The sequence below is a fragment of the Eubalaena glacialis genome, chromosome 13 (assembly GCF_028564815.1).
Source record: "Eubalaena glacialis isolate mEubGla1 chromosome 13, mEubGla1.1.hap2.+ XY, whole genome shotgun sequence".
NCBI classification, from domain to species: domain Eukaryota; kingdom Metazoa; phylum Chordata; class Mammalia; order Artiodactyla; family Balaenidae; genus Eubalaena; species Eubalaena glacialis.
The window spans coordinates 87,919,125-87,941,157 of NC_083728.1; the positions used below are offsets into that span (position 1 = coordinate 87,919,125).

At 60.9% G+C, this 22,033-nt stretch overlaps 2 protein-coding genes across 5 annotated transcripts; one reads left to right on the forward strand and one right to left on the reverse strand.

Moving 5' to 3' along the window:
- Nucleotides 1–812: 812 nt before the first annotated feature.
- On the reverse strand, nucleotides 813–8,602 carry NYAP1 (neuronal tyrosine phosphorylated phosphoinositide-3-kinase adaptor 1). 4 transcript variants are annotated; one of them, XM_061208318.1, is made up of 7 exons: nucleotides 8,508–8,602; nucleotides 7,106–7,257; nucleotides 5,266–5,621; nucleotides 3,278–4,798; nucleotides 2,204–2,419; nucleotides 1,865–1,974; nucleotides 813–1,375 (listed from the first exon to the last, which is right to left on the reverse strand). In XM_061208318.1, the coding sequence occupies exons 2-7, from the start codon at nucleotides 7,171–7,173 to the stop codon at nucleotides 1,112–1,114; spliced, it is 2,535 nt and encodes an 844-aa protein (XP_061064301.1). In that variant the 5' UTR covers nucleotides 7,174–7,257; nucleotides 8,508–8,602; the 3' UTR covers nucleotides 813–1,111. The 4 variants fall into 4 exon arrangements, with proteins under 4 accessions (XP_061064301.1, XP_061064298.1, XP_061064299.1 ...); XM_061208315.1 differs by having other exon boundaries at nucleotides 813–1,381; XM_061208316.1 differs by having other exon boundaries at nucleotides 813–1,381; nucleotides 7,106–7,916.
- A 2,522-nt stretch (nucleotides 8,603–11,124) lies between these two features.
- TSC22D4 (TSC22 domain family member 4) lies at nucleotides 11,125–21,889 on the forward strand. The gene is made up of 5 exons (XM_061210333.1): nucleotides 11,125–11,766; nucleotides 12,209–13,250; nucleotides 15,589–15,755; nucleotides 20,710–20,758; nucleotides 21,216–21,889. Exons 2-5 carry the CDS (start codon nucleotides 12,489–12,491, stop codon nucleotides 21,423–21,425), a joined length of 1,188 nt encoding a protein of 395 aa, XP_061066316.1. The 5' UTR covers nucleotides 11,125–11,766; nucleotides 12,209–12,488; the 3' UTR covers nucleotides 21,426–21,889.
- Nucleotides 21,890–22,033: the final 144 nt, after the last annotated feature.

Consider the following 22,033-nt stretch of genomic DNA (forward strand, 5'->3'; position numbering starts at 1 on the left):
TCGGCGCACGGTCATGCACACATCAGATGCTCAATTAGGGTTTGCTGAGTCACTGCACGGTGGCGTTCCCAAAGACTTTCCTCCAACTCCACCTCTCCCTCTCACGTGCCATAGTAACCCGCCCTGCACAACCTCCGGCTCCCACCAACCAGGGGCAAGAGTGAAAACGGGACAGGTATAAGAAAGGCGGAGCGCACTGAAACATAAGAAGCCAGTTCTAGGATCGTTAGTCTTTTAATATATTATTCTGAAAAGAAAGGAATTAAAAAAAAGTTCCTGACATCTCTTCTGGGTTTTTTGTTTTTTTGCTTTTTAATTTAAATAAATACCCTGCCCGCCCCCCACCCGCGAAAATTTCCCTCCTTCCCCATCATCCCCCCCATCCCAGGTGCCAGACCCTCACCCCGGAGCTAAGTAAGATGCCTGTTTCAGAGCAGGCCAAGCTCACTACCAAATACTGGCAACTTGTAAATACAGTAAATGAGCCCTCTGGTCCCTGGGCTCCCCGGAGCCCCTCCCTTCTCCTGCTCCACTCCCCACTCCAGACCTGTCCCTAGCTTTGGCGGGGCGTGGATGGTGGGGCCTTTAGGCGTTGGGGAGAGTGCCAGCTTGGTTCCCTTTGCTTGCCTGCGATTCCCCACTCCCTGTTCAGGAGTAGGTCAGAAGGGCCAAGAATTGCCCCCCAGCCCGAAATAAATAACAAAGTAAACAGCACCTCCCCCACTCCCCACTCTCTAAAAGAGCCCCTCTACCTCTCACTCTCGGGTCCCTGTCCCTCGCTGACCCGCCCCCCTTCTTCCTCCCTGACCCTTCCCTCCTCCCCCATGCTGACCTGGGCTTGGCCTTGGCCCTCTCAAGAGGAGGGGTCTGCTTGGCTCAGTGCGAAGAGCGGCGGAGGGCCTCACTCCCAACCTCAAGCCAACCCTCCCCCAAGTTTCTGGGGGTGCTGCTTGGCGCCCCCAACCCGATGGGCCCGGCCGACTCCCCGTCTCGGGGGTTAGGGTGGAGGGCAGGGGTTCTCCCCGGCTCGCTCTCACCTGGTCCTTCAAGCGTCCCTCTTTCGAGGCCGGTCTCCCCCGCCCCGCTCCCCGGTCCCGGCGCCCCGGCCTCCTCAGATGGCAGTGTCCCAGAGGACGGTGTGCTGCCGGCGGCAGGGCGGGGTGCCGGACTTGCGGGGCTCAGGCCCGCGCCGCCAGCTGGGGAGGATGGGCATGCTCTCCTGCTTGCAGAGGCCGCGATCGGGCCGGTGGCGCGCCTTGATCTCCTTGCACACGCAGCGCTTGCGCTCGATCACCTCCAGCAGTTTGCCGTCGCGCTCGCGGGCGGCCTGGGGCGGCAGCGGCAGCGGTAGCGGCAGCGGCAGCGGCAGCGCAGGCTGGGTCTGTGCCCCCTCCTCCCGCCGCCGGCCCCGACGGGGATGGGGGGGGAGGGAGGAATAAGGGGGTCAAGGACCTCAGAGTCACCCGGCCCTGTCCCCACCGCCGAGCGCCGAGGCCAATGCGTCGCCCAGAAACAAGTCCTCTCTTGCCCCCAAGGCCTCCGTCCTCTCTCCCAGCGCCCTGGTGCCAGGCGGGGCGTGTCTCACCCCAGGAAGGGGCGCCTTTTCAAAGCCGTCTTCCCAGCAGGATGCATTTTTCCACCCAGAGGGGATGTCTCTTTCTAAACGCAACGCACAAAGGCGCACGTCGGCCAGTGGCGGCCCTGGCTGGCTACCCAGGATCTCCCCCAGCCCCTCGCTCTCCAGCCGTCCCCGTTAGTCTGTGGCAGGCCCCAGCCTGAAGTCTTGCCTTTCTTCCCTCACCCGGGCCTTCTCGCCTACCTGTTCCTTCACAAATAAAATGCCCAACCCTGTCTCCCTCCTCACCTGGCTCGGGGCATCCCTGGGCTGGCTGCAGGGCCGAGGGGTGTGGAGCGCGGCCTGCCGGACTCCTGAGGTGGAGGCGGAGCGCCCCAGGCGGTAGCCTCCCGTGAAGTCTGAGGCAGAAGATTGAGGGGTGAGAAGGGAAGGGGCCTCCAGGTTCCCCTCCCCCAGTTCCCTCAGGACAGCCCCTGCCAGGCTGCGGCCCCCCCCTCCCCAGCCTCATTAGAGGAGGAAAGGGGTTGGAGACGTGGTATTAGGATGTAGGGCCCAGGATGAGGACCCTGGGAGATTCCCCCCAGCCCGCCCATCTGTGTGCTGGTGTACGAGGGCAGAGTGTGTCACCTCCGTTGCGGTGGCAGGCGGGGAAGGTCTGGCAGGGTATGGGCAGCGCGGTGCGGCTTCCTCCTCGGTCCCCTCCGTGGTGGATCCTGGCCAGCAGGCCCTCTGCCCCCTGGCTCCTCACTGGGATCCCTGATGCCATAGAGCCTCTGTCCTCATGCTCCACCTTGCTTGGACCCTCGGCACTGCCATTCCAGGCCCGGACACTGTCCTCGACCTCTGCTGGGTGACAAGGAGAGCTCTGAGACTGTACAATGGGAAGGGTCTTGCTGTCCCCCCAGCTACACACACCGCAGCCTGGGTGGACCAGGAGAAGTAACTTGCCCCGTTGCAGGTCACAGCTGGGAAGGGAGGGGCCCTGCTTCACACTCCCCCAACATACACACAAGGAGGGATGCCAGTCCTGGGACCACCCCTGGGCTGAGAATCATAGATATTTACTGCTGCCAAACCCTTTTCCCTATTCAGAGGGGTCTCCCCTACCCCAGTTTAACTTCAGAGCCCCTCCAGCCCCAGACAGTGCCAGCATAAACACCCTCTGAAACAGAGACCAGGGGGGCTGTTCCCTAGGAGGGGGAGAATTCCCAAAGCCGGGAAGTGAGAAGGGGGGCATTGGGGGAAGGGCTGCATGTGAACTAAGCTCATCTCTGAGAGTAAGCCTGGCAGAGCATTGCGTTGCCAAGCAACGGTAGGGGCCTCCCTCTCCTCTCCCTCCTGTCTGGATGGGTTGCCATGGTAACGGCTGGGAGGCAGCTGTGTTTAGCTCCTAGTGTGCGCACACTCACAAACACACACCCCTGCAGCCCAGCGAAGGGAGAGGCAGGGAGTAGAGCGGGACAGAGCAGGAGTAGGAGACCAGATTCTACCCCGTCCCCATCCCAGGTCTTCCTGCCCCTCCAGAGCACACACGGGGACCCCATCCCTTCAGTATGCTGCATGCCCCCATCCCTCTGGTCTCCCAGAAAAGTTCCCAGTTCAGGACAATGGGCTGTGGCTTCCAAGTATGCCCTTCAACACCTCCCCCAAATCATCACGGACATCCCCAGTCCCCCTCCCCGTCACCCCCTCCTCACTCACTGTCCAGCTCTTTCGCCTTCCTCCCGCCATACAGGACCTTCCTCTGCAGAGCCCAGCCTGCCCCAAACGTTGAGGCGCCCATCTCCTCTTCTTCCTCCTCTGGTGTCCCCGCGCTGGCGATGACGTGGGCACAGGAGAGGCTGGCAAAGGCCCCCCCGTCGGTCCCTTGCTCCTGCAGCTGGATCTTGACCACGGGGGATGGAGCCCCCATTCCACAGCCCTTATTCAGCACCCCCCCAGCCTTGAGGCTCTCATAGGCAGGGGGTCTCTTGAGCCCAGCTGCCGCAGCTGGGTAGGTCCAGAGGGGGGTCAGGGGGCCTGCAGTTGGGTCCGGAAGGCTGTGTGGGGAGGCCAGGCAGGCGCGGTGGTGGAGAACCCCAGCTGCTGCGCCCATAGCCCCGCCATGGGGGCTGGACTTCCCAGGCACGGGGGGCCTCGAGCGGGTGCACAGCATCCCGTGGAGGACTGAGATCTCCTTCTCCGTCTTTGGCTCCCCAGCAGCCAGGGGCGGACCGGTGGGCAGGACGGAGTGCGTGGTCACCTTGACTGCTGAGTACACCATGGTGTAAGACACGGCCTTGTCCTTGGGGGGGCCGGGGAGCAAGGCAGCCGGGGCAGGAGGGGCTGCCGGCACCCCTGCCACCTTGGGGCAGATCATGCTGTGGGAATTGGGGAGCTCCCTCTCCCCCCGGGGCTGGCCAGAGCCCTGGGGCGGCAACGGTGTCGAGTGGCTCCGGGCTCGGCCTGAGGGTCCCAGCAGCAGCAGGTTGGCAGCGGGAGGCGGAGGCGGTGGGGGAGGCGTCTCCCGCTCCCGGGCAGGCACTTGGGGAGCTGGGGTGGAGCCGGCTGGCTCCTTGGAGTGGCAGAGGACCGGTAGCCTCGAGACCCCATCGCCAGGGGCTCGGGAAGCAGGCTTGGCCTGGGGGAAGGCCAGGAGTGGAGGACGGTGCTGGAGGAGGTTGGGGAAGGGCGGGGGGATTTCACAAGGAGTGGTCTTGGTGGGCGTCCCCTCCCTCCGGCTCGGGAGGGCTGAAGCTGGACGGCGCTGGGTGTGGAGCTGAAGGGCGTGAGGCTGGTGCGGTGTGGAGCTTGCCGTCAACGGAGGGGCCCCATTGGCGCGGCCTTCCCCGGCCTCCTCGGGCAGCGGGTACTTCATCTCCTCGTATATGGCCTCGCTCTCTTCTGAGTCCGAGTCAGCGCCAGCCGTTGGGGTCGGCCCCCCCCCACCCCCAAGAGGGGGCCCAGTCAGTCCCCCTCCACTCCGCCCTCCTCCCCTGAAGACATCCCCCACCATCTCGATGTACACTGGCTCTTCTTCCTGGGCACCCACCTCAGGGTCCCCAGCTACACAGGACCCCCTACTGAGGCGCTGAAGGGGCGGGTTCCCCCCTCGAGGAGAGGCGATTGGGGGACAGGACTCATCAAAGGAGACAGAGAGCTGGGTGTTGGGACTTCGCCTGGGCTTCTGTGGAGGAACCTTCCGGCTGGACTCGCGGCCCTCAGGGGTTGGCTTCTGTGAGCCTGCGCAGGAGTGGGAAAGAGAAAAAGAAACCGGGCTCTAAGTCGGCGAAGGAAATGGGGAGACCCACTGTGACCTCTTGACTCACCGGCAAGGACATTTCTGCCTCTTCATTTTCCCCACGTCTCTCAACTTACAGCCCCAGTGGGTTCTTTTCCTACCGGTCTGCCTCCCGTCCTTCTTATGAACGCCCCAGAATCTGCAGCTCCCACCCTCAATTCTCCCCGACCCTCAAGGCCCTCCAAGGCCACCCCTTTCCCAAGAATGAACTTTTCAAGGAGCTTCCCCTGCCCTTGAATGGTTCATCTCAGGCCCTTCCAAAAAGGAACCCCCCCCAACTCCTTCTGAGAATGGAACCTTCCACTTCCTTGGTTCTTCCCTGAATGAACCCTCCCGGCAGGCCTCCCCTGGCCTGGAATGGATCCTCCCAGCTCCCGGCTCCTTCTGGGCAGGGGTGCTGGTGTCTCACCTGCTTTCTTGCTGGGGGGCGTCTCTGACCCCGGCCCTGCCATGCTGAGCTTGGTGCTGGGGTGTCTCCGGGGCTTGGCCGGGGGTCTTCGGGTGCTGCCGTCCTCTGTGAGGCCCCCCCTGCCCCCCTCAGGCCCGCCCCCCACGCTGTCCATGCTGCCCACCGAGTGGCAGGAGAGGGAGCGTGGGGCCATGGCGCTGCGGCAGGGGTGGGGGGTGTGCTCTTGGGAGGCGGGCATCGTCATGAAGCCCATCCTGAGCGAGCGGCGCAGCGAGGCGACGTCCCGCACGCGGACCCCCGGCCCTGGGCCGGCCCCGGGCCCCGCGGAGCCTGCGGGAGCCCCCTCCTTACTGGAGCTGGGGAGAGAAGGCCCAGATGCAGCAGAGGTCGGGCCTCAGGCCTGGGCCCCCCGCTCCCATACCCCAAGAGGGGTTTGCAACCCTGTGGCCTCCCAGGTAGGAGGAGGGGGGCCGGGGTGGAGATGGGGGGAGCCTGAGGGTCCAAAGCACTAAAGTAGAAGCTTCAGACTGAATTTCTAGGCTTTGAAAAAGGCAAGGATATGGAGGGCAGGGATGAGAGAAGGGGTGAGCCTGTGTGCAAGGGAGCATTCCTGGAGCTGGCCGACCCCAGCCTGGGCATCTCTGGTGCACACACACATGTGGACAACTTCGTACACAGAGATGCAAACCCAGGCAGCACAGCCCCGCCTGGCACATGCTCCTGCCACCTAGCTCTGCTCCTTCTCACTCTCACGCTGGCCCACACCTGGCCTCTGGCCTCCCTTCATGTCTGGCTGCTGCGGCCTCCACTCCCACACCGCCTCTTTTCCCAGACCCGGCTGTACCGCCGCATCCTCAGAGCAGCCTCCCCCGGCTGATCCTTCTTCCTCCCTGCCTCTCTCTCTTTCTTTCTTTCCCTCTCTCTCCCTCTCCCTCTCCCTCGGTGCTGTCCTCTCTCTGTCACCCTCCCAGGCTCACCCCCCATTCCCTTTCACTGTCTCTGAGCTTCTGTGTGAGTGAAGGGGGGGCGCGGCTGGCAGGGAAGAGGGGAGAGCTGCTGTGGGATGGGCTCTCGTTAAGGCCCTGTCTACTAACCCTTCATTAGGGAGAGATCAGTGCAGTGATAGCTCTGATTAATCTAATTAACAACAAGAATTAAACTCCACAGTTTTGAGGAGGGAGAAGGGAGCAGGGAGGTGGCTCTGACTCAGGCTCCGAGCAGCTGTGCCATCAATGGGGATGAAAAAGAGAAGGGAGCAAGACGGAAGAGGCCAGGTGCCAGGTCCCCGGGAGGGCAAGGAGAGGGGGCGAGCCGTGTGTGTGTGGGGTGTTGGTTCCCAGCCCTGGCTCCTCTGCAGGGCCAGCCTGCCTGTCCCCCACCACACACACACAACCCCGTCACGGGGAGGGGGCCAAATGGGTCGTCTCTGGCACCCCTCAAATGACCCATCCCTGGACCATGAGGGCAGCAGGGCCTGCCCCTTCCAAGGTCAGGTGACATGGGAACCAGGAGCCAGGCCCACACTGACAGAAAGGAGGACATCACAGGCCAGAGGTGAGTCAGGAAGGAGTGTCTTGGGCCTCTGGGGATGGGGAAGAGCCAACAGGGTGTCCCTGGGCTGGAAGCCCCCTGAGACGCCAGGGCAGGGGCTGGAGCCAGGAGCCAGGAGCAGGGCAGGGACAGGGCGTGTGCAATTCCAGCAATTCTGTACTGAGCACGGGCTTTGAGATCAGACTGATGACCAGGCTGTTGAAGTCAGGAAGGGCAGAGGGCTGTGGCCCCGCCACGAGGGAAGCAGAGGTGGGACAGGCGAGGGGGCAATCTGGGACTGCGGCCTTACCTCCTCTTGGCCTCCTCTTCCTTGTGCTGCCTCCACTCCAGCTTGGTTTTTCGGTAGAGGAGGTTCATGTCGTGAGGCAGGAGGCGGGTGCTGGGGGTTCCTGCTCAGCGCCACCAGGCCCGGGGGGCGACCCTCCCTGGGTCCCGGATCCACTTGGTGGGGGGGAATGGAAAGGAAAAAAAAGAAAGATGTGGGGTGGTCGGGGCCAGGAATGAATGAGAAAGAGAGAGAAAGGAGCAGAGATGTGACTCGGGTCCTCAGAGAGAGGAAAACAGATGGAGGCACAGAAAACCCAACACCGCCTCCAGGACCCACACACGTACAGACACAGACGGACGTGTATCCAGAGTCACACACCCTGACAAAGGTGTTCAGAGCCACAGATACACACTCTGGAGAGATCAGACTGACACAGAATCCCATCCTGTAAATACATCCTGATCCACCACACAGACAGGCCCCACCAACCTACAGCAACCCTGCAGCCACACAAACACACATTCAGACTCACAAACCACCGGGCCACAGACCCATATCTACCAACAGAGGACCAGACACACTGATTGGCATAGGTAAACACAACCTAGGAACAGCCAGACACACAGACATAAACACCCCGACACACCCACAGCACACACAGACCTCCAGACACACACAAATCGGCTGCACCGAACTGGACGTACCTATAGACAAGGAGTTATGCCGGGGCCTACTTGCCTCCACTGCACCCCGCTGGGGAAGGGGGAGACAGACTCCCCACCCCCTCTTGGGGCCTGAGGCTGGGGGGTGTCATGAGGGCAGGGCGGGGATGCTGGAGAAAGGGTGGGGGCATTCTGAGTTGGGCAGCTACAAGACCACCCATCCATGTCTCTCCATTCCCTGCTGACCCCCTCACCAGTCCTTCGCCTGGGCCTGGGCTTCCGTCCACCCCTATTCCTGCACCCTGGCCCCTCAGCGATGGTCTCCGCCTCCCTCCCTGAGGGCCCAAATCACCTTCCTCCTCCGGGATCTGGGAGGCTCCCGGCTTCCCTCTCGCAGTCCCCGCCCCTCCATCCCACCCGGGGGTCTCCAGTCTGGCCTCATAGCTACCTTCTGAGCTGCGGCCTCCATACCTGCCCTGGTTTCCCTTCCCCCAAACACACTCTTCTTTGCGCCTTCTGCCTCACCTCTCCTTCTAGGCGCCCCTCCTCACTGCCGTCCTCTCCCTTCCCTGTTTGTTCCAAACCTGGCCGGCTTCATCCCCCTCTCCATCCAAAGGCCCCAGGTTCCCGGGCACCCCTCCCCTTCCCCTTGTCCTGCTACCCTGGGTTTCTCCGTCTCTCGCCCCGCCAATCCTCCCTACCCCTTGTCCCCCCATCCCACCTCCCCGCACCAAGCCTCCCCAATTTCTACATCACCGTACCTGGCCTGCCGGGCGCCGGCCCCCCCATGCCGGGCTCCGCCCGGAGCAGGAGGAGGGAGGAGGAGAGACGGAGAGAGATCGGGGGGGAGCCGAACAGGGCCCTGCCGCAGAGACAGCCCCGCCTCCGGGTCCGCCCCCAGACCCGCCCCCGGCCCCAAACCCACCCTTCCACACCCTCCAAGGACGGAGCGGGAGTGGCCGTGCTGCGCTGCGCAGCTAGGCTGGGGTGGGGGGCATCGGGCCAGCGGAGCCGGCGGGGGGACACGGAGAAATGTCGTGGGGTGGAGGGGACCCGGCGCCAGCCCGCCCCCGCTTTGGGGCGTCCACTCCTTGCAGCCCCTCGCCCCTGCCCGGCAGGGCCGTGCTGGGTTTGGTGTCCAAGGCCCCGGCGGAGCGAAGCTGGGCGCACCGCGCAGCGGCGCCCCCCAGCGGCGACCCGGGGCCTGCACCCACGCGCGTACCCCGTGCAGCCGGCGCTCCCCGGGTGCGCACACCACGGCCGGCCCGGGCGAGGTTGCGGCTGCCGGGCCCGGGGTGCAGTGAGGCGGCGAGGCCGGCAGGGGGGGCCGGTTTCCGGGCCGAGGGGCTCAGAGAGTCGGGAGCTGGACCATCCGCGTCTTTGTCCAGCAGGGGGCGAGCTCCCTGTGCCGCGCCCCGTCTTCCAGCCGCCCCCCAGGTACAGGGAGGGCACCGGAGCTGGCTCTCTTGGTGCTCGTCGCCAATCCCTGCAGGTTCCCAGGGGTCCAGACCTGTTTCACCTCCAGGGCTCAAAATGTTTTGCCCGTCCGCCCCCGCGGCCCAAGTCAGCCTCCCAGTAACCTTTGACTCCGCAAAATAATGAATAGTAAGAATAAGTCGTAAATGGCGCCATATATTAAAAGGCTATTATAAACGCCCCTGGGAGAGTTAACACATTAAAATACGTAACTGTCCTTTCACATTTACACCTTAGTGTGAATAAACTTTTATTTATTCATTCAACAAACATTCCACAGAGACCAACAATGTCCCTGGGACTGTAGACACGGAGGAGTCCCAAGTTGATGTTGATTGTCTGAGTTGGTGGGAAGGGGAGGATGCAAAGATAAGTTTGAATAGTTTGTAGCGAGCTATCGCCGAGGGAAGGAGGATCTGGGGGCGGAGCAGCGGGGCTGTGTTCTGAATATTGCCAGAGGGGAGAGGGTCTGGGGGTGGGGGTGGGGCCGTTGTGTGGGAGGCTGCTTCCTGCACCTCACCGCTTGGGAGGCCTCAGGATCTGGCTAAGGTAGTCATTGTTACCATTTGAAGCGAGAGAGACGGGAGTGCAGATGCATTTTAACAACGAGATAAAGAGGAAGTATATAAACTGGGGGCAAGGGGGTTTGCATTATTTTGTTTTTGTCTAATCCTAAAGGGTGGTTAAAAATTTCCATGAGCTAAAGCTGAGGAAGGAAGGATGTGTCAGACAGCCCAGAGCTAGTCTCAATGCCATCAAATGCTAGCTCTGAGGCCTTGGGCAAGTAACCCAAGCCTCAGTTTCCTTAGCAGAGACACTGGAACTCAAAACCCACCCCATTTCTGCCCAGGGCTGTTTTGAGAATCCATGAGATAATTAAGTAGAGTGGACAAATATGAAGAATTTTAATATGCTTGAAAAGAGTTCCATATGACCCAAATTAATTAGAATCCATTTCCTTCTGAACCTGGGAGTGAAGGCAGTTACGGTCGTTAGACGCTGCTTTTGCTAAAATAATTCTTTTCAGAATGTTGTTGGGGGGCGCAAAAAAGAGAAAATGGCAGTTGGAGGTTTATTCTTTCATGCCAAGCACATAGTAGGCCCTTTATGAGTGTGTGTGGATTCTCCACAGTGAGCAGGGGATGGGATGGAGAGGTGGGAAGGGTGAGAGGTGGGTGTGTGGGGAAGGGTCCAGGCTTGTGGCCAGCCAGGTTCCTCCTCCGGCGGGCACATCTGTACGGGTGCCTGTGTGTGACCCGCGGTTGGAGAGAAAATGCAAGTCAGCACCTTCCTGAGTGTGTCTCTGTCATTTCTCTATCCCGATCTAGGGAGGCAGACAAGGACACACCTGAGTGTGAGAAATGTCCCTGCTCTACCACTGACAGCCTTTCTGAACGTCCTGGGTCTCAATTTCCACATCTAACAAGAGGAATAGTAAGATGTTTGGGGTTTGATTCAAATACTCCAGCACACTACAACAAAAGATATTGGGGGTATAGATGAAACAAGATTGAGTTTCAGTTGTGAGTTGACAATTGTTGAAACCCCATGCTGGGTCCCTAGGGGTTCATTTTACCATTCTCTCTAGTTTGTGGCATGTTTGAAAATTGTCATAAGGATCCACTTGAAAAAATAAGGACCGGGGAGAAAAACAGTATCTTCCTCGTACGGTTGCTGTGAAAACCAGCGACGATATGACAATAACAGCTGCAGCAGCACCAGAACAATTTACTAGGCGCTTATGAGAGTGGCAGGCACCCAGCGGGATCCTGCTAAGTTCCTCCCCACTCTTCCGTGCGTCCGTAGACCAATGGCAGCAAGCGCCTACAAGTAAGGGAATCCCGGGCCTCCCCGCAAACTCCTCCCCTTTCTCTCCGCCCTCCGCGGCCCCTCCCTCCGAGGAAGAGCTGGGCTGGGGCCCAGCAGGTGTGGGGTTAAGGCAGCCAGTCCCGGGCCCCAGGAACAGCAGCGGCAGCGGCAACTGCACCAGCAGTGGCGGGGGCAGACCTGGCCCCGGGCCAGCTAGCTGGGAGCCCCAGGAGCGAGAAAGGGCGGAGGAAGGGGAGGAAGAGGGGAAAGAGGAGGAGGAGGAGAGGAGTAGTCAGCAGGCCCGAGGAGGCAGGACTTCCGGGCGTGGGGGTTGTCAACAGCCCCGAAAGAGAAAGACCGAGAGGAGCGGAGAGAGACCCAGCGGTGCCACGCGGGAGGAGACTTGGGAGAGCCACTCGCCGCGACGACCACCGAGGCGGCTCCACCTGCAGGATCGGGGGCTAAGCCGCCCCCTCCCGCATCGGTCCGCAGACCCTTGGGGCTTCGGAGGCCGCGCCTGGGCTCCGCCAAGGAGGCGGGGGTTCCTTTTCTGGACAGCAAACTTTCCGCGGAGATGCCTTGCGGGGCGAGGTGCGGCCCCCGAAGAGGACCGGCCAGCCTCTGATTGCCGCCTGCGCCCCCGAGCTGCTGGGGCCAGGAGGCCCCGGGGAAGGGACAACCCAACATCTTAGGCGGCCGGGACCCCCGGCCCAGCTCGGTGGCCGCGGCCGAGAGGTAGGGCTCTGGGTTGGGCGGGGCGCCGGGGCGGCGGGGCAGGGCCTGCCTCAGGGATGGGGGAGCTGGGGTGCGGGGGGCCTCGGTGGCCCAGCACAGGCCTCCCGGCGGCCTGGTCGGGCTGAGGAGCGGCTTCACTCCTGTTCACCCAGGCCTTGGAGCCCTTGCTCTTGGGACGACTCGGGTCCCGTGAGTTTGAATCCCAGCGAGAAATGCCCAACTTTGGGTCTGGGCCGCCTCTTCCTGCTCTCTGCGCCCGCCCGGATCTGTCCCCTGTGCTCTGGTCTCTGTCATTTCTGTCTCTTTGTCTCTGGCGGTTTCCCCTTCCTCCCCCCATTCCGCTCCCCAGAGAGGAAGCCCCGGAGGTGGCCTGCCCACTGCTTTCTCACACATTCTCTCTCTGTCTCTCTCTGTCTCTCTCTCTCTCTCTCTCTCTCTCCAGTTTGCAAACTCAGCTCTGGAGTTCGGCGGTGGCAGCGACAGCAGCAGGAAAAACCTGCCCCTGCCCCCCCAGCTCCCGCCGCCTCCCCTACCCTGTTCTCCCTTCACCAACCAGACACCCCCAGTTCCCGTAAGGCCCTCCTGCCATGTCGGACCCAGACGTCCCCAGGGGCCCTGATGTCCCCACCATGTGGCCCCCCTGTTCCAGGGGTGCCTGAGCCCCTCGAAGAGCCACCACCGCCCCCCTGCCCACCTTGGCCCAGTCCTGAGCTCCAGGGACCATGAGTGGGGGCAAGAAGAAGAGTAGTTTCCAAATCACCAGCGTCACCACGGACTACGAGGGTCCGGGGAGCCCAGGGGGTCCAGATACCCCTGCCCTGCCGGCCCCCACTGGGCCCCCGCCCCGCCTGCCCAATGAGGAGCCCAACCCCGAGCCAGGGGGCAAGGGCACCCCCCGGAATGGCTCCCCACCGCCTGGGGCCCCTGCCTCCCGTTTCCGGGTGGTGAAGCTGCCCCAAGGCCTGGGAGAGCCTTATCGCCGAGGCCGTTGGACATGTGTGGATGTTTACGAGAGAGACCTGGAGCCCCCTAGCTTTGGCCGGCTCCTGGAAGGGATTCGAGGGGCCTCAGGGGGCAACGGGGGCAGGTCTTTGGATTCCAGGTTGGAGCTGGCCAGCTTGGGCCTGGCTGCCCCTACCCCACAGCCAGGCCTGTCTCAGGGCCCCACCTCCTGGCTCCGCCCGCCCCCCACCTCCCCTGGACCTCAGGCCCGCTCCTTCACCGGGGGGCTGGGCCAGCTGGCAGTGCCCGGCAAGGCCAAGTTGGAGACAACCCCCCTGTCAGCCTCCCCGCCCCAGCAGCGCCCCCCAGAGGCCGGGACAGGGGATAGTGCGGGCACTTCCCGGGCTGCCACGCCCCTGCCCTCTTTGAGGGTAGAAGTGGAGGCAGGGGGCTCAACAGCGGGGACCTCTCCACTGTCCCGTGCGAAGGATGGAGCTCTGCGGCTGAGGATGGAGTTGGTTGCTCCAGAGGAGATGGGGCAGGTAAGAGCTGGGTTCAGGGTTGGGGGAGACACCTGAGGGGTGGTGCTTGTCCATTTTGACCTTGGCCCCCACTTCCATACTGACCTCTCCCCGCTCCATTGTCATCTGTCTGTCACATCAGACAGCCCCGTCCTTTTTCTTCCTGCCCTCTCACCTGGAAGTCCATTCCTGCTCCTCACATGGCCCTTGTTTTCTCTCTTAGGCTCGCTCTTCCCCACGTTCGGCACTTTCTTTCTCTTTGGTCTTTCATTTGTTGCCTTTGGCCCGAGTCTCCATCTCCAGGTAGCCCAGTCCTGTCTCTCCGTCATGGAGATGTGACCTCCTCACTTTGGCCTTCACCTTCTGTCTTGGTCTCGCTTCTTCACGCACTGAGGGTGGAGGCCCCAGGCAGGGCTGGGGTATTTGGGCCTGCTGGGGTTGGGAGGGAAGGGCAAAAAGTAGGCATTGCACTGTAAATCTCTCCTTTGCAGTCCCATCTCCAGTTGGGTGGCGGGGGGGGGGTCTTCTTTCTTTCCACTCACCACCCTCCCAGCCCCACCTCCAGCTTTGTCCCAAGACAAACTTCTCCAAGACGTTGAAGAATTGGGTGGGGGTGAGGGAACCCATTACAAGGATGGGACGTTGGCTGGTTCATCCTTTCTACCCCCAGTTGTCAGTCTCAGTTCCCTGCGTCTGGGTCTCTCCAGGATCAATCACTGGGGGTGGCCACCATGCACTGGGAGAGAGGTGGGGAGCAGGCGAGAAAGAGTTAAATCCTTTGCTCTTTCTGCTTCCTGCCTCCAAAAGAGGAACAAGTCCGGGCTGGGGGGCAGGATGCCTGGGTCCTTGGGGTGGGGGGTGGGCAGCAAGGGATGTTGGATGTGTCTGTCCTGAAGGAGAAAATAACACCTTGGACGCAGGAGGAAAGGCAGGTAGTGTGAGGACGAGAACTTTTCCCCTTCCTGGCCTTGGGCACAAACCACAGTATAAAAATAACCTGAGACTGTGTGTCTGGGCCTTGTCAGGACCGGTCAGGACTGGCTCCCCCCACCCCCTCCTGGCCTCAAACTCACGTCTCTCATGCCACCCCCCACTTTTCTTGAGTTCTTTCATTCCGTTCCTACCCCAGGGGAGAAGATGCATTTCCTTTACTGGTCCCTGTCCACACACTCTTCCAAAGCAAGCTCCCTTTGCCCCCAGCCTCAGCTCTCTCTATCCTTAAGCCCTGCCTGAGCTTCCCTTGGGCCCACAGACCCTGCCCCCTCCCCTCTGTGCCCCCAGTTCCCTTTCCTTCCCCCACGTCCTGATTCCTTCCTGTGCCCCTGCCTCTGTCCTGATTCCTTCCTGTGCCCCTGCCTCTGTGCTGCCGTTTCCCTGCCCCAAAGTTTGTCTTCCTCCTACACTCCCCCATGCCTCTTCTCCCCGGGTTGCCTCTAACAGGGGCCTGGAGGAGGGCCGGGGGCACCACCTGGGCCCCCTTCCTCTGTTCTGTCCCGCCAACCACCCTGGACTCTCTGTTCTTGGCTTTTTCCGAGAAGCTGGGGCCTCCTGGGGCCTCACAGAGGCATCTTGTTCCTGTGGCCCCCGCCCTTTTGCAGCCACCCCCAGCGCCTGTTGGGCTGTGTGGGTCCACGCCCAGGCTCCGCCTCTCTCCATCTCCCTTAACCGCTCCCGGTCCCCAACCCCCAAGAGCCAAGCTCAGGAGCAGAACTTCACCTGAGTCCCTAGAAGTTTGAGAGGAGAGGCTAGAATGGGTAGAGGAGGGGGGAGGGGAGAGGAGGTGGAGGACCAGTTTCTGAGGACTCATTCATTCTACAAATGGCTATTGAACAAACTACAAGCTCTGCCCTCTGGAGCGTACCTTCTAGCAGCAGGGAGGCAAAAATACTTTAATTTCAGATAATATTAGGGGCTATTAAAAAAAATAGAACAGTTCAGTGGAATTCACGAGTCAAAGGATGGAGAAATGCCTCTCTGAGGAGGTGACATTTGAGTCGCCTTAAGAAGTCAGGTGACAGAAGGCACAGTCTCTGACTGGCCTCTGATTAGGGGTCCTAGTTCAGGTGGTGGAAGGGTACTGGAGTGCAGACCAGAGCCCCTTTCCGATACCCCATGAGCCACTTTTTGGAAGCCACTCACCCAGTCCTCAGGATGGGTGCTGTTTCCCTTGTCTCTAGTACCTCCTTCCCCAGAGCCGGGGGAAAGAGGGGCTGCGGGGGCAGGACGCCTGGGTCCCTTGTCCTCGGAAGACGGGGTGTGTGGGGAGAGCTGGGGAGGGAAGAAGACTACTAGGCAAGTTGTAAGGTGGCTGGATCCTTTCTCTCACTCAATGTGACAGTTCCCACCTGTCTGTCTCCAGGTGCCCCCACTCGACTCTCGCCCCAGCTCCCCAGCCCTCTACTTCTTCCCCGATGCCAGTCTGGTTCACAAGTCTCCAGACCCCTTTGGAACAGCGGCTGCCCAGAGCCTCAGCTTCGCCCGCTCCATGCTGGCCATCAGTGGCCACCTGGACAGCGATGACGATAGGTAGGTGGGCTCCGGTTCCCCACCCAGCACCTGGGAAAGCTGAGTGAAACTGCCTGCTAGGTGTCCTTCCCCCTACTTGAACTTGGAGAGGACCTCTTAAACTGAGAAGCCTGGCCTGGGCATAACACACTGGGCAAAGCTGATCTGAGACCTACTCCCTCTCTGTGGAGAGAGCTGGGTGGGCCTCCCTGGCTTAGGACTGTCAAATGGTAGGCTTTTTTAGAGTTTGAAGGGAGTCATTGTTGTCAAATTCCAGAGCTCTTGCAGATTTAGCGATCATCTGGCCAACCCTAAGAATTTACTGGCAAATGTTCAGGAGACCAGAATAGGGAGTCGGGCTCCTCCCAGTTCTCCCTCTCCTTACCGAGGGGAATGGGACTCCTGCAGAGTCCACGCAGACTACTTTAGGATCCTGGGACCTCTGGAACCAAGAAAGCATGTCCCTAAGGTTCGGTTCTCTGTGCTAGGATCACCATGGGGGCTGAGCACTCCCCGGAGGCCAAGGCCAAGCCAAAGCCGTGCAGAGGCTGGCTGTCGGTCACAGGGAAGGCACAGGAGAGCAGGATCTCCTGGGGTTTGCCCTTCAGGGGAGAATGTCCCGTTCATGGCACGGTGGGCAGAACTTCCTGTTTTGAGGGCCAGGTTTCAACGTAGCAAAGTTAGCAAGCTGAAAGGGGAGGAACAAAATCGCGAGTCAGATGGCCAAGCTGCTCCCTTCTGGCTGTGGACTGATATACGAACCCAGGACGGGGGCCAGGGAGTCGCCACTTTTATTTTGGAGGGAGGAGTGGGACTTCCGGTTTGAAGCCTGGGGGAGGGACTTCCTGTTTGGAAGGCACTAAGGGGCGGGGCTTAGTGGGAAGTGGGGGACTTATTTCAGCGGAGTCTCTCCTTCCTGCCTTCCAGTCACGTGGCGACCTTCCCCCCCTTCTCCAGTCAGGGACTGAGGCCTTGGGGGGGCCAGAGAGGAAAGAGATGGGGTGATAGGGGCCGGTGGGATGGAGGGCGAGGGCCCTGGTGGAGGCACTTGGAGAATGAGGGACAGAGCAGGGCTGGGCAGGGCCGCATCTGAGCTCCCTGCTCTAAGGAATGTGTGAGGTGTGAGGTCGGCCAGGCCCGGGAGAGTCACCTGCCCCCATCGCTGCTATTCTCAGCGCTTCCCACCCGCTCCCCCTCCCACTTGGGAGGTTCCCTGGCACGGAGGGCTCCCTGTCCCTCCCCCACCCCTGTTTATTTGAGAGGCCAGCTTCCAGCTTTCTCTTAGAGAGTTCTGCCTCTAGAAGCCTCCTGAACTCTATTCTTTTGGCTTGTCCCCTCCCTCCCCTCCTCCCTCTGTCCCACCCCCTCAAACACCCCAGTCTGACCGGTCCGCCTCCCAGCCTCCACTTTACTCTGCTGAGCTCCAAGCCTCTGGGGCTCAGGCCAACCCCTCGTGCTCCACCCTGCTGGGCCAGCGTGTTTGGGCTGGGCCACCTCCTTGGCCCCCTGGAATGGGGTGTGTAGCCCCCACCTCACCTCTCTGGTGTGCCGGGAGCTGGCAGAACAGGGTCTGAGTGGCATGGGACCTCCCTTTTGAGAGGGAAAGTGGGCTGGGGTATTAAGTGCCTGGACCCCAGATGGGGAGTTGGGGATGCCTGACCAATCCTAAATCTGGGGATGGGAGAACAGAGGGTACATGGTGAATTCGTGCCCCCAACAGGGCCTGGCAGTTGGGAGGTACTTGAATAAGTGGATGGATGGATGCATGAGGGGACAGTTGCATAGGTGGGTAGATGGCCAGCATGGGGAATCCAGGCATTACAGGGAATGAATTCTAGGAACTCAGAAAAGAAAAGGTATGTATATCCAGTGCTTCCTTGGGGTCAGATGCTACCTCTTATCTCACATAATTCTAAGAGCAACCCCATGATCCCCACTTTCCAGATGAAGAAACTGAGACTCAGAGGAGGAAGGTTTTTAGAAACTTGCCCACTGTCACCAGCTAGTAAGTGGCAGGACTGCTGTTGGAGCCTGGGTCGGACCCCAAAGCCACTTTCTCTCCCTTCTTCTACTGGAATGCCTGTGTCCCAAGAGAGGAGGAGGAAGCAAACCTCTCTGGGATGCCCTTTCTCTCCAGGACAGAGGCAGGGACAGCTCTCCCAATCCGGGCAAAGAGCCATCCTCCCCGCCCCCCCCCCCAACAGATCCGGGAGGGAGTGTAGACGGGGCAGCCAGGCCCCTGGGGGCTCATCAAAACACGGTGAGGGAGCAGGGCTGGCCCTTGTCCCCGGCATCAGAACCTCCCCACCTCTCCCAGATGTCCTGTTTCTTCATCTGATCCTCATTTTGAGGCTGTTTCATTTGACCTTCAAAAAGGAAGACCAGCCTCTACAGCTGTTCTTGCCCCAAGACCTAAGAGTCCTGCAGGGCCAGAGTCCCCAGGTGTGCATGTCGTGCTCTGCACAACTCCAGGGGGCGCCACTCACATTTGAAGTCACTGTTAACACTTGAAGTCATGACAGTTTTCGAGAAGATGGCAGTAAGTCTTGAAAATTTTATTCTGACTCATACAAAGTTGCTTTGGGGGCTTGTGGTGAAGGCTGATCCCATCCAGTCAACCCCAAGCTTCCCACTCCTGACCCTGCTCAGGGATTCCAGCACAGTGCCAGGCAGCCCTTCTCTCAGGGGTTCTCAAAGGGAGGGCTTGTGTTGCCAGAGTCCTGGTCCCTTGAAGTGTTAATGTTAGAATGTGCCAGTGGAAAGTGCCGTCAAAAACTCTTCAGCGCTAGGCAAACAGGAGATAACCATCTATCAGCCGACAAATGTTTATTGTTGTATTATTCATTTATTTCCGGCAAGAAGGAACAACTTACTTGGCATCTTTACTGAGTGTTCGCCAGGCAAGGCCAGTGTTCCCGTTCCTGTGAATCTGCCCCTCTTTGGTCTCTGTGTGTCTGTGTGGACCGGTGGTTGGGGGGAGAGTTCTGTGGTGGCCCAGTCTCCACCCAGGTGTCTCGGTTTGAAATAGCTTGAAAACTGCTTTGACGCTCCAGCTGGCTGGCCTCCCTCTGCTCTCAAACTTGTTCTCTCCCCGCAACCCCAGGAGTCCCAGGTGTCCTTCCCCCACCCCATCCTGTCCTGCTCTCTCAGGCCTGGTCACCCTCTTGGTTACTCCACCTGTCAGCGCCTTCTGCACCCAGAGCTTGGATGGGAAATGGAAAATTCCCAGTGCCCTCGTGCTCCCTTCCTGGCTGCAGGGCCTCATCCGAGGGTCACCTTGGATTGAGCGCTAATTCCCCCCACAGGAAAGCAAGTTGGAACTGACAACCAGTAGAGAGGGCTGGACAAGGGAGCACAAGGGTGAGGGAGGCAGCATGTTGGGGCCACCTTCCCTGAGAGGGGCGAAACTGGGGGCTGGAGGTCAGGACTGGTGACCCTGCGGTACTGGGAGGCATAGGTGGAGGGCTGGCCCTGGGGCCGAGGCAGCTGAGGCAGAAGCTGGACAGGTGTGGGTGGTGAGCCGCAGAGTGAGGCAGGAACCTGGGGCCTGAGTGGTGGGGAGAGGGAGCTTTGGAGGAGAGGACAGGGTGCAAAGGACGGTGCAGGTTCTGGGACCCGAAGCCTGGGCCTGGGGATCCTTGAGCCAGGCCTGAGTCGACCTCTGGTGGCCACTTAATAAACTGCAGCCAGACCTGCTCTCCCTTCCCTGTCTTCCGTTCCCAGGACTCTTCAAAGCGCCTGCACCTATTCCCAGTATCCCACCTCCAGCCTCACCTTCTCACCTCTCCTTATGCCCTCGCTCCCTCCAAGATCCCAGACACCAGACTCGGGTCCCAGGTCCATAGGCTGTACTCGTCTTTCAGGCTCTGTTTCTGTTGCCATGGTAACTTTCCCATTCCTCCTCACCCTCACCATGGGAGGAGGGGAACTCTGGCTAGGCCCCAGGGGTCATCCCTGCTGTGGGCTTTGTGTTTCAGGGAGGTGCTCATAATCCAAGGAAGACCACAAGCATATCAGAAACACACCCCACCCCATCGCCCTCACTCCCTTTCTTACCTCCCTGCTGAGAGCAGCTGAGGCCTTGAGGGAGGCCAGTGTTTGCCCAGAGGGGGCAGGATGGGGTCAGAGGTGGGAAGAGGCCTCCCAGGGCCAGGCTGTCCCTCACCCTTCACACTCTTCCCTGCCCCAGGCCTCTGGCCCCGCAGCCCCTCCCCTGACTCGGCCCCCCAGCTGACTGTCCTCAGCCGGCCCCCCTCCCCTCCGCTCTGGGATTGGTGCCAGGGCGAGAAGGGGACACTGGCACTGACCGTGTCTGGGAATTCCCGCCCACCATGGAGCTGGCGGGAGGGGGTCCCCGTGTCCCTGAGGAGCCAATAGCAGCCAGGCTTTGCCCTGGGGAGTGGTATATATCTTTCAGGCCAGCACCCCCTAGGCACTATCTCCTTTCTGCCTGCCTGGCACTAGCCAGACTCTGCTCTGCCCGGGGGGCTTTGAGCCCCCCAGGCAGTCCTTATGATACAGCTCTCTCCCTCTGGGGACGCCCAAGGATCCTTTCCCCTTGGGGATGGCCCAGCCAGGGGTCTCAGTCAAGTCCCTGGTGTCCTCGTATGAGACCCGAGTGGTGGGGATGGCTCCGGGGCCTCCCCGGAAGAGGGGCTGTGTCTCCTCTCCTTGTTCCCCTCGGGGAGCATCCCCCATCCGAGGGGCATCTGGACCCCCACCCCACCGGGGCCTGGGGGGGCCCGGGCAGCGGCCCTCACCCCGCCGGGGGATGGACAAAACCCTCCTCTCCCTGATTCTCTACTGTCACAGGTACAGGCAGGGGTGTGAGTGGGAGGCTGCAGCAAATGGGGCTTGTGGAGGAGGCCAGAGCCTGCTCTGAGAAGCACCTGGAAGGCAGCAGGCTGGGGTGTCCAGACACCTGGCTTGGCACCTGCTCCTCCTCCTTACCTCTCGTCTCCCTGTGTCTCTCCAGTGGCTCCGGAAGTCTGGTTGGCATTGACAACAAGATCGAACAAGCCATGGTAAGAGAAGCCATCTTGGCCCCAGCAGGTCCCGGCTCATGTGCTGATGCCCAGGCCCCTGCCTCCGTTGGCCGGCCCAGTGCTCCATCCCTGCTGTCCTCATTATTAGGGAATACTGACTTCCACTCCTCGACCTGCTCCCAGCTGGGTTCCCTGGGGTCCTTCGCCCCCTCCTGAACCCTTGACATACCTTGCTTCCTAGCCTGCTCCTGGCCCCCGTCTCTGTCTTTGAGCCCTGACCTTGCCTCTGTCCGGCATCCTTGCCCATCCCGGTACCCCACCCCCTGCACCTTCCCTGTTTGACTTCTTCCCCAGTGGTCCCCCATCATCTGGGAGCAGGAGGATCTCCCACACCTGGCTCCTCAAGGCACTGGGCAGGGGATGAGGTTGGGGTGGCCTGGGACCCCTGACGCTTTGCCTGGGACCCCTGACGCTTTGCCTGTCCCTGGACCCCCAGGACTTGGTGAAGTCCCACCTCATGTTTGCGGTCCGGGAGGAGGTGGAGGTGCTGAAGGAGCAGATTCGGGACCTGGCCGAGCGGAATGCCGCGCTGGAGCAGGAGAATGGACTGCTGCGTGCCTTGGCCAGCCCCGAGCAGCTGGCCCAGCTGCCTTCCTCGGGGGTCCCACGGCTGGGGCCCCCAGCGCCCAATGGGCCCTCAGTCTGAGCCTCCCTTCCTTCACAATGTGCCTTTGGGGGCCGCCACAGCTGCTAGGCCTTGAGCCAGCTGCCTGCCCCCTCTTCCTATGCAGCTTTAATGCCCCCTGATCCCCGGGGATGGGAGTTGAAGGCTCAGAAGTGGCCTGTCCCCCGCCCTTCCTTGATCTCCCCATAGTGCCCAGGGACTGGGCTGGGGCATCCCTAGACATTGATGGAGGAGGGAGGGCATCAGGGCAGGGTGTTAGATGGAGCCCCCCTCCTCCCTCCCTAGGGGTCAGTGTTCTGGGACCCCGCCGGCAATAGATGGCTTGGGGGTGTTGGAGGCTGCCTGGCAGACATCCCCACCTTGTTCCCTGGAGTGCCCCCCTCTCCTCTGCCCAGGGGAGGGAGTACGGAAAGTATCTGGAAGTTCTGGCATTCAGGTTGTTATTAAAATAATAATTATAATTAAAAAATCCGAAGAAACTTGAATCTGGAGGTTGGCATCTCGTTGCTTGTGTCCAGATGCGGGACCTGCACCAACAGTTTCCACCTGTGGGAGAAAAACTTGAGGCTGTGGGCTCTCCTGGAGATCTTGTCCAGACTGCGGAGGTTTAATGTGGCTCAGAGTGGAGA